At 42.9% G+C, this 14,573-nt stretch overlaps 1 protein-coding gene across 1 annotated transcript in view; it reads right to left on the bottom strand.

Annotated features, from left to right (window-relative positions):
* LOC102295138 (voltage-dependent N-type calcium channel subunit alpha-1B) overlaps positions 1-14,573 on the bottom strand; it is a 197,892-nt gene that overhangs the window by 122,565 nt on the left and 60,754 nt on the right. Inside the window, exons 4-6 of the mRNA XM_042214834.1 lie at positions 12,755-12,846; positions 11,657-11,809; positions 10,611-10,798 (exon numbers count right to left, since the gene is read on the bottom strand). Of these exons, the coding sequence (XP_042070768.1) occupies positions 10,611-10,798; positions 11,657-11,809; positions 12,755-12,846 (433 nt within the window). The remainder of the gene's footprint in view (positions 1-10,610; positions 10,799-11,656; positions 11,810-12,754; positions 12,847-14,573) is intronic.

Raw genomic sequence — 14,573 nt, 5'->3', positions numbered from 1 at the left:
CTGCTACTCCTGTAAAAACATCATGTAACCCACCACCACACTAGTCCCCTGACCTTTCAGCCATTCCGTCGGAGTATCATGATCTCAACCAAGTGTTTTGTAAGGACCGAGCCCGCTTTCTTCCTCCTCACCGCCCGTACATTTGCAGTATTGATTTGCTCCCAGGTGCACCCCTTCCCACTAGTCGCTTGTACAGCCTCTCTCAACCTGAACGTGAATGCATGGAGAAGTACATCAATGAATCCTTGGCTAATGGATTGATTTGCCCCTCTTCATCCCCTGTGGCTGCTGGGTTCTTCTTTGTGACTAAGAAAGATAAAAGCCTCTGGTCATGTATTGATTTCCGGGGCCTCAATAACATCACCATTAAGAATAAGTACCCTCTGCCATTCTTGTCATCCGCTTTTAAACTCCTGCAGGGGGCGACCATCTTCACTAAACTCGATTTGCGAAATGCTTACCACTCAGTCAGGATAAGAGAGGGAGACGAGTGGAAAACAGCCTTCAACACGCACCTGGGCCATTTTGAATACTTGGTCATGCCGTTTGGACTAACTAATGCTCCCACTGTTTTTAAAGGTCTAGTAAATAATGTGCTTCATGATTTCATCAATCGTTTTGTGTTTGTGTACCTTGATGACATTCTCATCTTCTCCCGCTCTCTCTCTGATCATGTACACCATGTCAGACAAGTCCTGCAACGCTTCCTGGAGAATCGCCTGTTTGTTAAAGGAGAAAAGTGCGAGTTTCATGTGAGCACTGTGTCATTCTTAGGCTACATCATTGCCCGGGGCGATTTAAGAGCCGATCCAGCTAAAGTACAAGCAGTCTTGGACTGGCCCACTCCACCTAATCGTAAGCAGCTTCAACGGTTCCTGGGTTTCGCCAACTTTTATCGGAGGTTCATTCGTGACTACAGTAAGATTGCTTTGCCGCTAACTTCCCCTAAGGTACCTTACTGCTGGGATGATCGAGCCCAGGAGGCCTTCACGCAGCTAAAGAAACGCTTTGCTTCGGGTCCCATCCTCAGGCAGCCGGATCTCAAGTGGCAGTTTATTGTAGAGGTGGACGCCTCGGATATAGGAGTTGGAGCCATTCTCTCCCAACAACAAGAGGGTAAGCTCCACCCTTGCGCTTACTTTTCCCGTCGTCTCTCTCCCGCAGAGCAGAACTATGACATCGGGGACCGGGAACTGCTAGCAATCACACTCGCCCTGGAGGAGTGGCGCCACTGGCTAGAAGGCGCAGCGGAACCCTTTGTAGTATGGACACAAGAACCTCGAATACATCCGGTCGGCTAAACGGCTAAACGCCCGACAAGCCAGGTGGGCTCTGTTCTTTACAAGATTCTGCTTTACAATCACCTACAGGTCCGGTTCACGGAACGTGAAACCCGATGCTCTTTCCCGCCAATTCACCGCCTAAGAGGATCAGGCCCGTGACTCTCCTATTCTCCCTCCCACATGTGTAATCGGAGTCCTGTCATGGGAGATCGAGTCCCGGGATCCCAGCAGAAATAGTCTCGGACCGGGGTCCACAGTCTCTCGTCAGGTTTTCATCCGCAGACCAACGGTCAAGCAGAATGGGCCAACCAAGAACTCAAGGCAGCTCTCCGCTGCTTGACGTCCACTAATCAAATCACCTGGAGTGACCAACTGACGTGGGTGGAGTATGCCCACAACAGCCTTACCTCATCCGCCACTGGCGTCTCTCCATTCGAGGCCTCCCTGGGGTCTCAACCCTCCCTGTTCCCAGCAATCGAAGGTGAGCACTTTGTGCTCTCTGTTCAGCAGCACCTGCAGCGATGTCGGCGTGCAAGGCGGGCCACTAGAGCTGCCCTTCTTTGCACTGCAGACAGAAACAAACAGCTGGCGGATCACCACTGGACCCCCGCCCCGGCATACTCCTCTGGACAGAAGGTTTGGCTCTCGACTCGGTATGTACCTCTCAGGACTGAATCACAAAAACGTTCCCCCACCTTTATTGGACCATTCAAAGTAGACTCCATTGTTTATCCCGTTTCTGTGCACCTCAAGCTCCCCAGGACCATGCATATCCATAATGTGTTTCATGTCTCACAAGTTAAGCCCCATTGTTCCAGTCCTCTGCGTGTAGATCCTGAGAGTAACCCATGACATCTTTCCTACAGAGAAATTGCAAAGAATGTCAAGGTGTCAGTGAGTACAGTTTCCTTCACCATCAAAAGGCACTCAGAAACAAACTCTGACAGGAACAGGTCAGGGATACCCAAAGCCACAACTGAATCAGAGGACAAGTTTCTGAGAGTCAACAACTTGCGTGACTTGCTGCGTGTGCTCTGATAATCGAGGCGTACATGGGGTGAGAAGAGTTGTTCATGATACTGAGGAGCTTTTTTAGCATTGTCCTCTCAGACAATCCACCAGGATTTCCAGTCTGACACCCAGGACAGAACCAGCCTTTTTAACCAGCTTGTTCAGCCTGTTGGCATCAGCTGTCTTCACCCCACTGCCTCAGCACACAGCCGCAAAGAACACAGCACTCTCAACCACAGAGTGATTGAACATGGTCATTTTCCTACAGACATTAAAGGACCTGAGGCGCTTCAGTAGGAAAAGCCGACTCAGCCGATTCAGTGTTCTTGGACCAGTCCAGTTTACAGTCAATGTGTATCCCCAGGTACCGGTAGTCTTCCACAACCTCAGCCCCTTTGATGGGGAACAGGGGTAGGAGGAGGAGCAGGCTTCCTAAAGTCCATGATCAGTTCCTTTGTTTTTATGATGTTATGTTGTAGATAGTTTGTAGATAGCTCACACCACTCAACAAACCTGTTGAATACATTCCTGTATTCCTCCTCCTGTACGTCCCTGATACAGCCCAGAGTCATCCGAGAATTTCTGCAGATGACATGACTGAGACTTGTACCTGAAGTCAGATGTGTAGAGGGTGAAAAGCAAGGGTGACAGGACCTTCCCCTCTGGCACCCCCATGCTGCTCAGGATGTTATCCGACCAGCAGCTCTTCACCCTATTTAACAGACTTGTTAAATAGTCTGTGATCCAAGCTACCAGTGGGGCATCCACCTGCATTTCTGTGAGCGAATTCCCCAGCAGTGATGGTCTGATTGTGTTAAAAGCACTAGAGAAGTCAAAGAACATGACCCTCACAGTGCTCCCAACAATGTCCAGATGAGAATAAGCATGGTCCAGCAGGTAGATGATGGCATCTTCCACACCGATACGGGGTCGATAAGCAAAATGCAGGGGTCCAGCCAAGGCTGCACCAGCGGACGCAGGATGAGTCTCTCCAGCATCTTCATAACATGTGAAGTCTGAGCCACTGGCCTGCAGTCACTGAGGGTCGACAGATTGATCTTTTTGGGGACAGGGACCAGGCAGGATGTCTTCCAGAGTGATGGAAACCTCTGCAGGTTCAGACTCATGTTGAAGATCCGATGTAGAACTCCACGCACAGCACCTTGGGACTGACACCATCAGGGCCTGCAGCTTTACTGGACTGGAGTCTGCCCAGTTCTCTTTTGATGTCATCTGCTGAAAGGGACAGAGTGAGACAGGCTGAGGGGGGAGGAGAGGGGGGAGGAAAATATGGGAAGAGCTAGGAGTGGAGACAGGAGACGCAGGGCAATCAAACCTATTGAAGTGCAGACTTAGCATTGGTATAAAACAGGTCTAGTGTTTGATTTTGCAGTCCACATAATACTTGAATGTAGGTAAAAAAGTGGAGAGGTTAGTGTGGTTGAAATTGCCCATTACAGCCACAAACACGGAGGGGCTTCGATTCAGAAGGTCTGCTGTCGCAGAGCTGATGATGTCATAAGCCTGCAGCGTGTTAGCAGCCATGTCTCTGTGAAAAACACAACACTGCATTCTCAGAAAAGTTTCTTCGTCCTCGTTAGCGTCACGAGCTTGTCCATTTTATTTAGCAATCGGTCTGACGTTACCAGTCACTACTGACGGGAGAGCAGGACGAAATCTTTTTCTCTTCAGTTGTCGTGCCTTCTCGGCTCTGCAGCCGTGGTAAATCCTTTTGATCACCGCAGGGACGCCGGCGGGGACGCCAGTGGGGACGCCAGTGTGGCTAAACTGCCGAAGTCCCAGTAGCTGATCTCGACTGTAAACAAAGGGGCAGTGTGGCGTCGCGGTCATCTCAGAGGACTTGTAGTTTTGAATTACTTGTCAAATGGATAGAATTACTTGCCTGTGCAAGTATACTGAAGAAAACACCCTACTCAGTAGAAAATACGAAAATGACAAATAAATGACAAATACATAAAACCAGAAGTAAGGACACTGGCCCTTGAGGACTGGAGCTTGACACCCGTGGTGTATAGGATCACAGTCTTAGGCCTTTTCCACATTTAAAAACTAAATTGTTTTTTTTAAAATGCGCATGTCCAGAATCACTCCCTTTCCCTGTTAGAAACTACATTAGTAATTAAACCGTTTTAGTATTTTTTTTTCTTAACAAGTGACTTTTTGTCCTGACTCTTTCTTCAATGAACTACAATTATGAGGTGTAGAAGTTTATAACTAAGAAGAAAGGCTAAACTTTTTCTTTGAAGGAGAATCTATTGGCTAGCACTGCTTGCATCTTCTGTATACCAAGCTATTCAAATGTGAGGATATTTGGGAAAAATTGAGTCAAGCAAGAGATTAAAGATCCCAAGGACACCAGCAAACCTATAACACAATTGCTAGAAAAGAAAATAATCAAGGTGTTGCAATTCATTCCCTTAACCAGATTGAAATGCTGTTACATTGTTTTGTATCACCAAATACTCGCAACATTCAAAGAACTGAAGAAAGATTCTATAGAACAAGAGGTCATAATTTTCCACAACTGATAATATAATCTAGAAAACAATTACTTCAGTTGCTGTTGGGTAAACTTTTTCACATTTCATTTTGTTATTTTTTTCAATTTGTTTTTTAATGTGAGCTCACATTTTGGGGGGATAGCTGTGATGGGGTGTGGCTTAGTTGCAGAGGAGTGGTGGAGCAGTGGATTCAAGGTGTGGTGTCAGTGGGAGGCTGCTGTCAGAGGAGGTGAACATCATCTAATCATGCCTTCCCTATTTCAGTAGGCACCGGGGCTGGAGAGAAGAGGTCTAAGCAGCTGGCGGCATACTGTGAGTACTGTGAGTTCCCTCCAAAAAATACAAAAAAGACCCTTTTCTGATGGAGACTGTTTAGTGGCTAAACTGCAACAAACTCTAAGATGTATACTTAATTAATTACATGCAAGTTGTTCAGAGAGAACCAAAGACCTACATGTGGCCCGTCAGCCATACAGTTGGTCCACTTTAATACAGAAAGCAGACAATCACAGTGACTACAGCCATACACCAATCTTGCCACGGTTCTGGGTCAGTTTCGACCCTGCGTTTTGTGTTCTTAGGGCGACCGTGGCTCAGGGGGTTGGGAATCGCATCTGTAACCGGAAGGTTCGCCGGTTCGATCCTCGGGCTCTCTGTCCTGGTCGTTGTGTCCTTGGGCAAGACACTTTACCCTACGCCTACTGGTGTTGGCCAGAGGGGCCGATGGCGCGATATGGCAGCCTCGCTTCTGTCAGTCTGCCCCAGGGCAGCTGTGGCTACAACTGTAGCTTGCCTCCACCAGTGTATGAATGTGAGAGTGAATGAATAGTGGTATTGTAAAGCGCTTTGGGTGCCTTGAAAAGCGCTATATAAATCCAATCCATTATTATGTTTTGGTTTATTTTTGAATGATTGTTTTGTTCTCTGAGGCTACGATGATTGTTATTGTTAGAGTTCCATGTTTCTGTTTATTTGTGTTTCAGGATTTGTGTCTCATGTTTAGCATTTAGGTTCCATGTGTTATATTCAGTCTGTCTCTCAGTGTGAAGTCGGCGTCTTTGTGTAGTGAGGTCTTGTTTCCTGTTTTATTGTGAAGGTCTGCGTCTCTTGTGAATGTGTTTAGTTTTACCTCTTGTCTCATCCCGTTAATTACTCCACCACCTGTGTGTAATCTCCCTGTGTTTCTCTGTGTGTATTTAAGTCGCGTCCTCTGTTATTGTAGTTGCTGGTCCGTCTGTGTATCCACCGTGCTCCTTCTGTGTGTTATCCCTGCTGTCATCCGTCGTCATTCTCCGTTGTGTATCCTCCTTCATGTTCATGTCCTGGTTTGTGTTCACTAGTTTAGTTGTTTTCAGTTTAGATAGCCTTCTGTTCCTTTTGCTGTTTGCCTATTTTTATTTTGTGTTTAATAAACCACCCTCACACCTTTACAAGTGCCTGCATTTGGATCCTCCTTTTCTTTCTTCCACACGGCTCACTCAACTTGCCGTGACAAATCTAATCTTTTTCAGTTTAAAGTTGATAGATACATTATCCATCAATAAAGGTATTTGTATTATATTAGTAGCAGTAACTTATTCAATATCCAACCTGCAATGAATAATGACACACACACACACACACACACACACACACACACACACACACACACACACACACACACGTGGAACTACTTCCACTTATTCCATTTTATTTTTACAGATAACGTGGAACCTCAGCTACTTCTATGTAAATAATTCAAAACATTTCATCTTGAAAACTAATGAAATCAAGGAGCTGCCGAGGGACATTCTGTGGGAGTCTATGAAGGTTTACATTAGGAGCAAATTATCAGTTATGTAGCATATAAGAATAAAGTACACTCTGAGGATGTTAAAACGCTGGTGAGGAACATGGGAGATGTCCATAGGTGACATGAGGTTCACCCACACCAGATCTGTTCAACGAAAAATTATTACTACAAATGGAACGAAATATTCTTATGATGGAGAAGGTGAAAAAAATATATACTAAAATCCAGACAGATTTATTGTGAACATGGAGATAAAGCAGGTAGGCTTCTTGTTCTTCGGTTTTAAAAAAAAAGTCAGCCGGGCAAATGATTACAGGAAGTGAAATGGATCCTGGCTTAATATCATACAACTATCACGACATTAATGATTGGTTTAAACAATATTATTCTAACCTATACCAATCAGATGTAGAGGGTAATGCATCAGAAACAGACCTATTTCTCAACTCTCTGGATATTCAAAAATCTCTCTAGAGGCTCAGTCATCCTTAAAGCAGCCACTGTCACTTGAGGAAATAAGTAATCCTATTAAGCTATCTCGAACAGGCAGTGCACCAGGCACATAATGATTTCCCATCGAGTTTTACAGGGAATACCCTTAAAGCTCGCACCTGTTTTGAAATCAGTTTACACTGTAAAAACAATTGTAATATAAAAGTATTTTACTGTGTATTTTACAGTTCTGTACTGTTCTTCTGGAATATCATTAAATTTACATAAATAGACTGTGAACATAATTTTCTTGTTTTTAAAATGTATTTGTCTGTACATATGCATATTTAGTTTGTTAAAATACATTCACAAATGTATCATAATTTCATTATTCCATTATTTGAAAGATTGAACTGTTAAATTCAAATGTAATGCTATGGAGAAAAATATATAAAATGATTCTTATAAACTTTTTTTTACATCAAATAATTATTATTATTCTTGTTATTTAGGGTGATTGTGGCTCAAGAGTTGGCAGTTTGCCTTGTAATCAGAAGGTTGCCAGTTCAAGCCCCGGCTCGGACACTCGCGGTCGTTGTCTCCTTGGGCAAGACACTTCACCTACCACCTACTGGTGATGGTCAGAGGGGAATTATAAAGTGGAATTGTAAAGCGCTTTGAGGGTCTCAAAAAGCGCTATATGAATGCAATCCATTATTATTTAAACCAACTGTTAACTGTATATTTCTGTACATTTAAGTATTATTATTCATATTGCCGCATTCATTGACCTTGTCTATAGGTAAGTTCATTGTTTAATCACATTAAAATGTTCCTAATTTAATGTTTAAAAGCACTTGAAAAGGGGCAAAATCGCATGTAAAATTAGGGCAACAAACTGTATTGTAATTATTGGAAATAACCGTATTTTCATGAAAAAGTTATTTTCTGTTATTTTCTGGTATTATTTTAGCGCCCCACTTCCCAGAAATTACTGGGTTTTTTTAGGATTTTTTTTTTTACGGTGTATAATGAATCCCTGGAAAACGGAAAGTAGTCAAAAACACTTATTCAGGCCATAATCTCAGTCATACTTAAAAAAGATAAGGACCCTGTTCAGTGTAGTTCAGTTCCTCCCCTCACTCAGCAACACAGTCTGAAGTTGTTCTAAGTGTTGATGCTGAAAAGGCATTCACAAAATAGAATGGACTTACGTATTTATACTTCTAAAACATTTTAGATTGGGGCCAAAATTTGATAGCTGGATTACAGTTTTATACTCAGTACCTATGGCTGCATCAGTACAATGCAAGGCTGTTGCCGTGCTCCTTATCTGTTTGTAATCAAGCCATTGGCAATCGCTATTAGATCAGACAGTAGGATTAAGACTACTGTCCAGGGTCAAGGTAAACCACAAAATTCTGCTTTATACAGATGATCTACTTCTGCTAATATTAGATCCAATTAGTGGCATGTCCTACTTCTTTATCTGTTTCAAAACAAATAATTTAGCAAGGTAAATCAACTATAGAAATTTGCCCTTTAAAATTGAAAAAGGATAAATTTACCTCCCAGGGATTAGAAATAACTGGTTCAATCATCTCTATGCATCCATACAATTACAAGTCTATTGTAGGAGTAAGGCTGGGCCATATCATACAGTTCACGGCAATACCGGTATAATGTTAGGCAATGATAAGAAAATGAAATATCGCAATAGAATATGTAAAAGACTAGGTAAAAGACTTTGTTTTCATACGCACATGGCGGAAAAAGCATGGCGGCGACAGAGAATGAGAAGGGGGAAAGCAGATTGTTGAATGAAACAGATGAACCAGAATTGGTTTGTAAAAATGGTGCAACTTCAGTGGTATGGAACTGGTTTGGCTTTCATCCGTCAGATACACATCAAAGCACATTTTTTGGTAGAGCATGCAAGCTGGCCGTTGTTATTAGCGCTATTACAGAACCGATTTTATCTGGTACACGGCACTCAAAAATCTGTCAAAAAATGTTTTCGTACGACCCTGCTAAGCTACAAAGCCGCACCGCTTGATGAATTGTCAAAGCATTACGTCTACCGTAGTTGGGAGCTTCGCGGAGTAATACGTATTGTGCTTCAACATAATATTACAGCTTTGTGTGTGTATAACCTCTTGTAAGTATTGTTGATATTATACATGGTTATGCTCAGGATATGTCAGCCCATTTCCACTGGAAATGCCTTTTGGTTAAACTGTCAGCAAGGAATTTGCATTTTCACTGTTACATTTTTATATAGCTTTAAGGCACATAAAAAACAGCTGCTTCTTTAAATGAAAATACATTGATGAAGTTTTTTTGCACTAATAAAGTTGTGGAGTTGTAAAGTATATTGTCTCGCGTCAATTATATAGTCAGTTATATCATTATCGCAAATTATCAAATATATATCGTGATAAATATTTTTGGGCATATTGTCCTGCCCTACTTAGGAGGAACCAAAAATGACCTGGATAGGTGGTCAAAATTGCTATTGTCCTTAGCAGGATGGATAAACACAGTAAAAATGACTATAATGCCCAGGTTTCTGTATTTATTTAAAATGATTCCTATTTTTCTTCCAGTTAGATTGCAATATTTCTTTTATTTACATGGAATAAAAAACCTGCACGAATAAAGAAGTCATGTTTGGAGAGGATTAGGTTTGCCTAATTGTGTATTCTATTGTTGGGCAGTTTATATTTTTAAGTTAACATAATGGATTACCAGGTTTGCAGATAAAGAGGGACCTGTCTGGGTAAATATGGAACCAAAAACAACAGTTCACCTATTTCAATTTTGACTGCCCCTCTTCAGCTAAATATTGGTGTGCCTGGTGGTCCAAAATTTTATAAAGATTTGGCGCCAATTTGGAAAGTACTTTAATTTGGATATTTAATTTCTCTCCAGTAACATCTAATCATCTTTTTGTGCCATCCCAGACATTTATGGATTGGAATAAAAAAGGACTGATTTATTTTAGCGATCTCTTTAATAAAGATGGTTTTGTCATTTAAATTCCTTTGTGAAAAACATGATCTACCAAAGTCACATTACTTTAGATATATTCATGTTTTACTTCTAAATAAACTGGTGACTCTCAAAGTGGAGCCAATCAGAACCCAATGAGAATCGACAAGAAAATTGATACGGAATCAGTCAGTACATGATATCGATAATGGAATCGGAATCACTAAATTCTTATCAATTTCTATACCTATATATCATACTGCATGTGATGCTTTTTTAGTGTTTGCCAAACAAAACATAGCTCACTGTGTTTTATCGTGTAAGAATTATGTGAAATATAATTATAGCCCCAGATTGCATGGGAACATTTTTTCTCAAGTAACACTTATTGTGGGCTTTTTTTTTAGTGCTGTGTAGTAATCAGTGAATGCCTATTCTGACGCTGATATAATACCCTGTATTGTATACACATGTACATATGTTTTTTAACACAATAAAATTATGATACTGCTGCCCTGAGGTAAACCAACAAAATATATGGCCAAAGATCTTTTTTTATGTCCCCACAACTGGACTCACATTGTAGAGGATATCCACCCATCCCTCCATTGTAATACACTGGAAAACGGTGAGAACAGCGAAGAGGATGTTGTCAAAATTGGTAATGCCAAAATTGGGTCCAATCCAATACTCCCTACAGACAGTGCCGTTGGCACAGGTCCTTGCTGGAGCTTCATAGCCACAGGGGAAATCTGCAGTCTGCTCACCTGTAACCACAAAGACACACATTGACAGACTAAGGTATTTTTTTAGAAATTGTCACAGTGCGCTGTGTGGCATGCAGGATGTGGACCCAAATGCAGACTCCAAGACGTGGAAAGTAACTCCAAAACTGCTTTATTGCTGACACAAGGAAAAGAATATACTGGGACATGAATAACTCTAAACGAAGAGGCACACAGGGGACCACACAGCTGGGTATGAGGGAGATTGCGAGGCTGGGGAGAAGAAAACAAAAGGTTTAAATATAGGGGGTGGGTTTCAATAATCAATTTATTGATTAAAATCGATTTTAGCTTTAATAAAGCAATATCGATTCATTAAAATCCTGAATCAATTTTGAAATATAAATGTGTTTTACCAGAAACGCCAGAATCTCAGGCTAAACCTCACAAAACAATTTCAACAACCACCAAACAGCTAAAACAGCAAACGAGAGCAGGTAAACGGATTCCGCAAAAAGACATAAACACAAAGCACGGACAAACACATCAGAATCAGTGAGATGTTGGCTTTCTCACCCGGCAGCACGTACACAGACATGAGGTCGGGGTTGAAAGCCGACAGCTCACAGATTCTGATGGACAATGTGATTATTTGGATTTTATTCTTTAAATTTATGTAAGAGAAAGTCTGACTGATGATATAAAAGAATATCACACACATCATAGGGAACATATTTTACAATTAATTGTTCGTTCTCCTGTTGGAGCTTGCTTCACTGCATAATTTCTATTACAATCATATTTTTGTTTATATGGGGGGAATTCAAAATGTGTCACTCAACCCCTTATCTTCATTAAAAAACACATAGGAATGGTTAAGGTTCTATAACATTTGCTCACTTGTGTTAATCCGGAAACAGGTGCGATGAAATTTCCCCATGTAGAAGTCAAGGCCGATGATGGCAAACATGAGGATGGCAAAGAAGAGCAGCAGGCCAATCTGCAACAGTGGTACCATAGCTTTCATGATGGACTTTAAAACCACCTGAAGACCTGAGGCAAAGCAAGAGAAGTAAGATTAGCCATAGCCATGATTGATTGCATATGTAATGTAACATACAAGCATACCATAATGCTATCAAAATATATTTGCAGTAATTCTGTGTATGTTCTCAGTCATTCAGTCATGATAATCTAAGGAGCATGGAAAGAAAAGTGACTGGACTTCTTTAAGTTTCTTGAAGACGTTTCACCTCTCACCCGATAAGCTTCTTCAGTTCTAAGACCAAATGATGAAGAGTCGCAGGTATTCAAGCCCTAGTGGAAGTTGTCCCTTAAGAGGGTCGTGGACCCACTGTTGATCACGTGATTGCTATTGAAAAGTCTTTGAGAAACATAAAGAACTCCAGTCATTTTTCTTTCCAAGCTCCTTAGATATTTACAAGATCCTTTGAATTTTTCTTTTACAACCAAGTCTCCTTGTCATTTTGCCTCTGTCCAAAAGATGCAGAGGAACTGTAGTGCTAAGGAAAAATATTTACTTGTTAATCTAAGGAAGACGTTTCACCTGTCATCCGAGAAGATTCATAAGTTCTAGGGTCAAATGGTGGAGAGTCCCAGATTTAAAACCTATGGGAGTATTCCCCCAAGAGGGAAAGTGGACCCCCTCCTATTTTTACGCCAGATGTTTTTCTTGAGTGCGGCTCTTGGCACTAAAAGTGCACTCCTATAAACTGTATGGATGTACTTCAATATACTGTATAGAAATGCTCATATACACTGTAGCACAGTACTCCTATACACTGTATAGTACACTGGCTTAAGGTATACACCACTAAAATTAAAAAGCTGTGAAATTTTGCAATTTATCTTCAGAACAGATGTTTTTGCAGTATAGTAGTTGTTTGTTTGTTAACCTATTATAATGCTGTAACATGCTAACCACATCATGACCATTAGCACAGACAGCACATGTATTAAAATGTGAAGTGGACTTACTTGGAATCCCGGAGACAAGTTTGAGTGGTCGCAGCACTCTCACCGCCCTCAATGTTCTCAGATCAAAGTCAGCCCCCACAGTGGCCAGGATCCTACACACAATAACAGCATGGATTCAACAATAACATTAAGCTGTATAGTTTATAGCCTTGTTTTGGTATGGTACCATCACAAAAAAAGCTGGTATAATTTAGCAGTGGGATGTTCTTTAAACTCACTGACCAAAACCCATGTTATCTAGTTATTTAACTGGAAATTTATGAAAAGTGCATATGTTCCCTTCTTCCAATTCACAATTATGGCTTGTATTGTGCTTCTGGGGCACACAAAGCTTTAGAAAAGGTGTCATACCCTTGTACTGATTTATGTCGCAATACAGTGTGATCACAGACATCTACAGACTTCTTTTAACCTGACATGAAGTGTGAACTGTGGGATCTTGAAATACAATGAATTAAACTGTGTCCAGTTACTTCAGTGAATCGCTACCTTATCGTGGTGGAGGGGTTTGCGTGTCCCAGGGATCCCAGGGGCTATGTTGTCTGGGGGCTTTTGCCCCCTGGTAGGGTCTCCCATAGCAAATTGGTCCTGGGTGAGGGACCAGACAAAGAGCAATTCAGAAGATCCTTATGAGAAAAACATGGAGGGAACAGTTTACCCTGCCTGGGGAGGGTGCCCGAGGGCGAGCGTCTAGTGGCTGGGCCTTAGTCCATGGGGCACAGCCCGAAAAGGGGACATGGGCCCATCCTCCCGCAGGAGCGGAGGCCCTGGCGGACTGATCCCCGGCTACCAAGACTGGTAATTGGGACATGGAATGTCCCAATTGCCAGGACTCTGTCTCTGTCTGACTCTGGACTCTGTCTCAGTCTGGAGTTGCCCCTGGTGAGAGGCGGCGGGCTGGGGTGGGTATTCTAATATTCCCTCGGCTTGCTGCCGGTACGTTGGGGTTCTTCCCGGTGGATGCGCCTTAGGGTCGGGGAACGAGTCCTGACTGTCATCTGCACTTATGCGCCAAGTGGCAGTTCAGAGTACCCAGCCTTCTTAGAGTCCTTAAGTGGGGTGCTGGAAGGTCCTCCACCTGGAGACTCTGTTGTCCTACTGGGAGACTTCAATGCTCACGTGGGTAACGACAGCAAGACCTGGAGGGGCGTGAGTGGGAGGAACGGCCTCCCTGATCTGAACCCGAGCAGTGTTTTGTTATTGGACTTCTGTGCAAATCACAGTTTGGCCATAACGAACACCTTGTTCGAACATAAGAGTGTCCATAAGTGCACGTGGCACCAGGACGCTCTAGGTCGCAGGTCGATGATCGATTTTGTAATTGTATCACCAGACCTGCGACCAGAAGTTCTGGACACTCAGACAAAGAGAAGGGCTGAGCTGTCAACTGATCACCACCTGGTGGTGAATTGGATCAGGTGGCGGGGTAGGACACCTGACAGACCCGGTGCACCTAAACGCGTAGTGAGGGTGTGCAGGGAATGCCAATTTCCGGGGGGCGAGGTCACTGAGGCAGTTAAACAACTCCTTGGTGGCAGAGCCCCTGGTGTGGATGAGGTCCGCCCCGAGTTCCTGAAGGCTCTGGACGTTGTAGGGCTGTCCTGGTTGACACGCCTCTACAATGTTGCGTGGAGATCAGTGGAAGTATCCCTGGACTGGCAGACCGGGGTGGTGGTCCCCAGCTTTAAGAAGGGGGACCGGAGGGTGTGTTCCAACTACAGGGGGATCACACGCCTCAGCCTCCCTGGGAAAGTCTATGCCAGGGTGCTGGAAAGGAGAGTTCGTCCGCTAGTAGAACCTCAGATACAGGAGGAACAAT

Source organism: Haplochromis burtoni, unplaced genomic scaffold (genome assembly GCF_018398535.1).
Source record: "Haplochromis burtoni strain Fernald_Lab_line unplaced genomic scaffold, NCSU_Asbu1 Contig_616, whole genome shotgun sequence".
NCBI classification, from domain to species: Eukaryota; Metazoa; Chordata; class Actinopteri; order Cichliformes; family Cichlidae; genus Haplochromis; species Haplochromis burtoni.
Note: the sequence above shows the minus strand (reverse complement) of the source record. Positions and strands in the feature narration are given on the sequence as shown.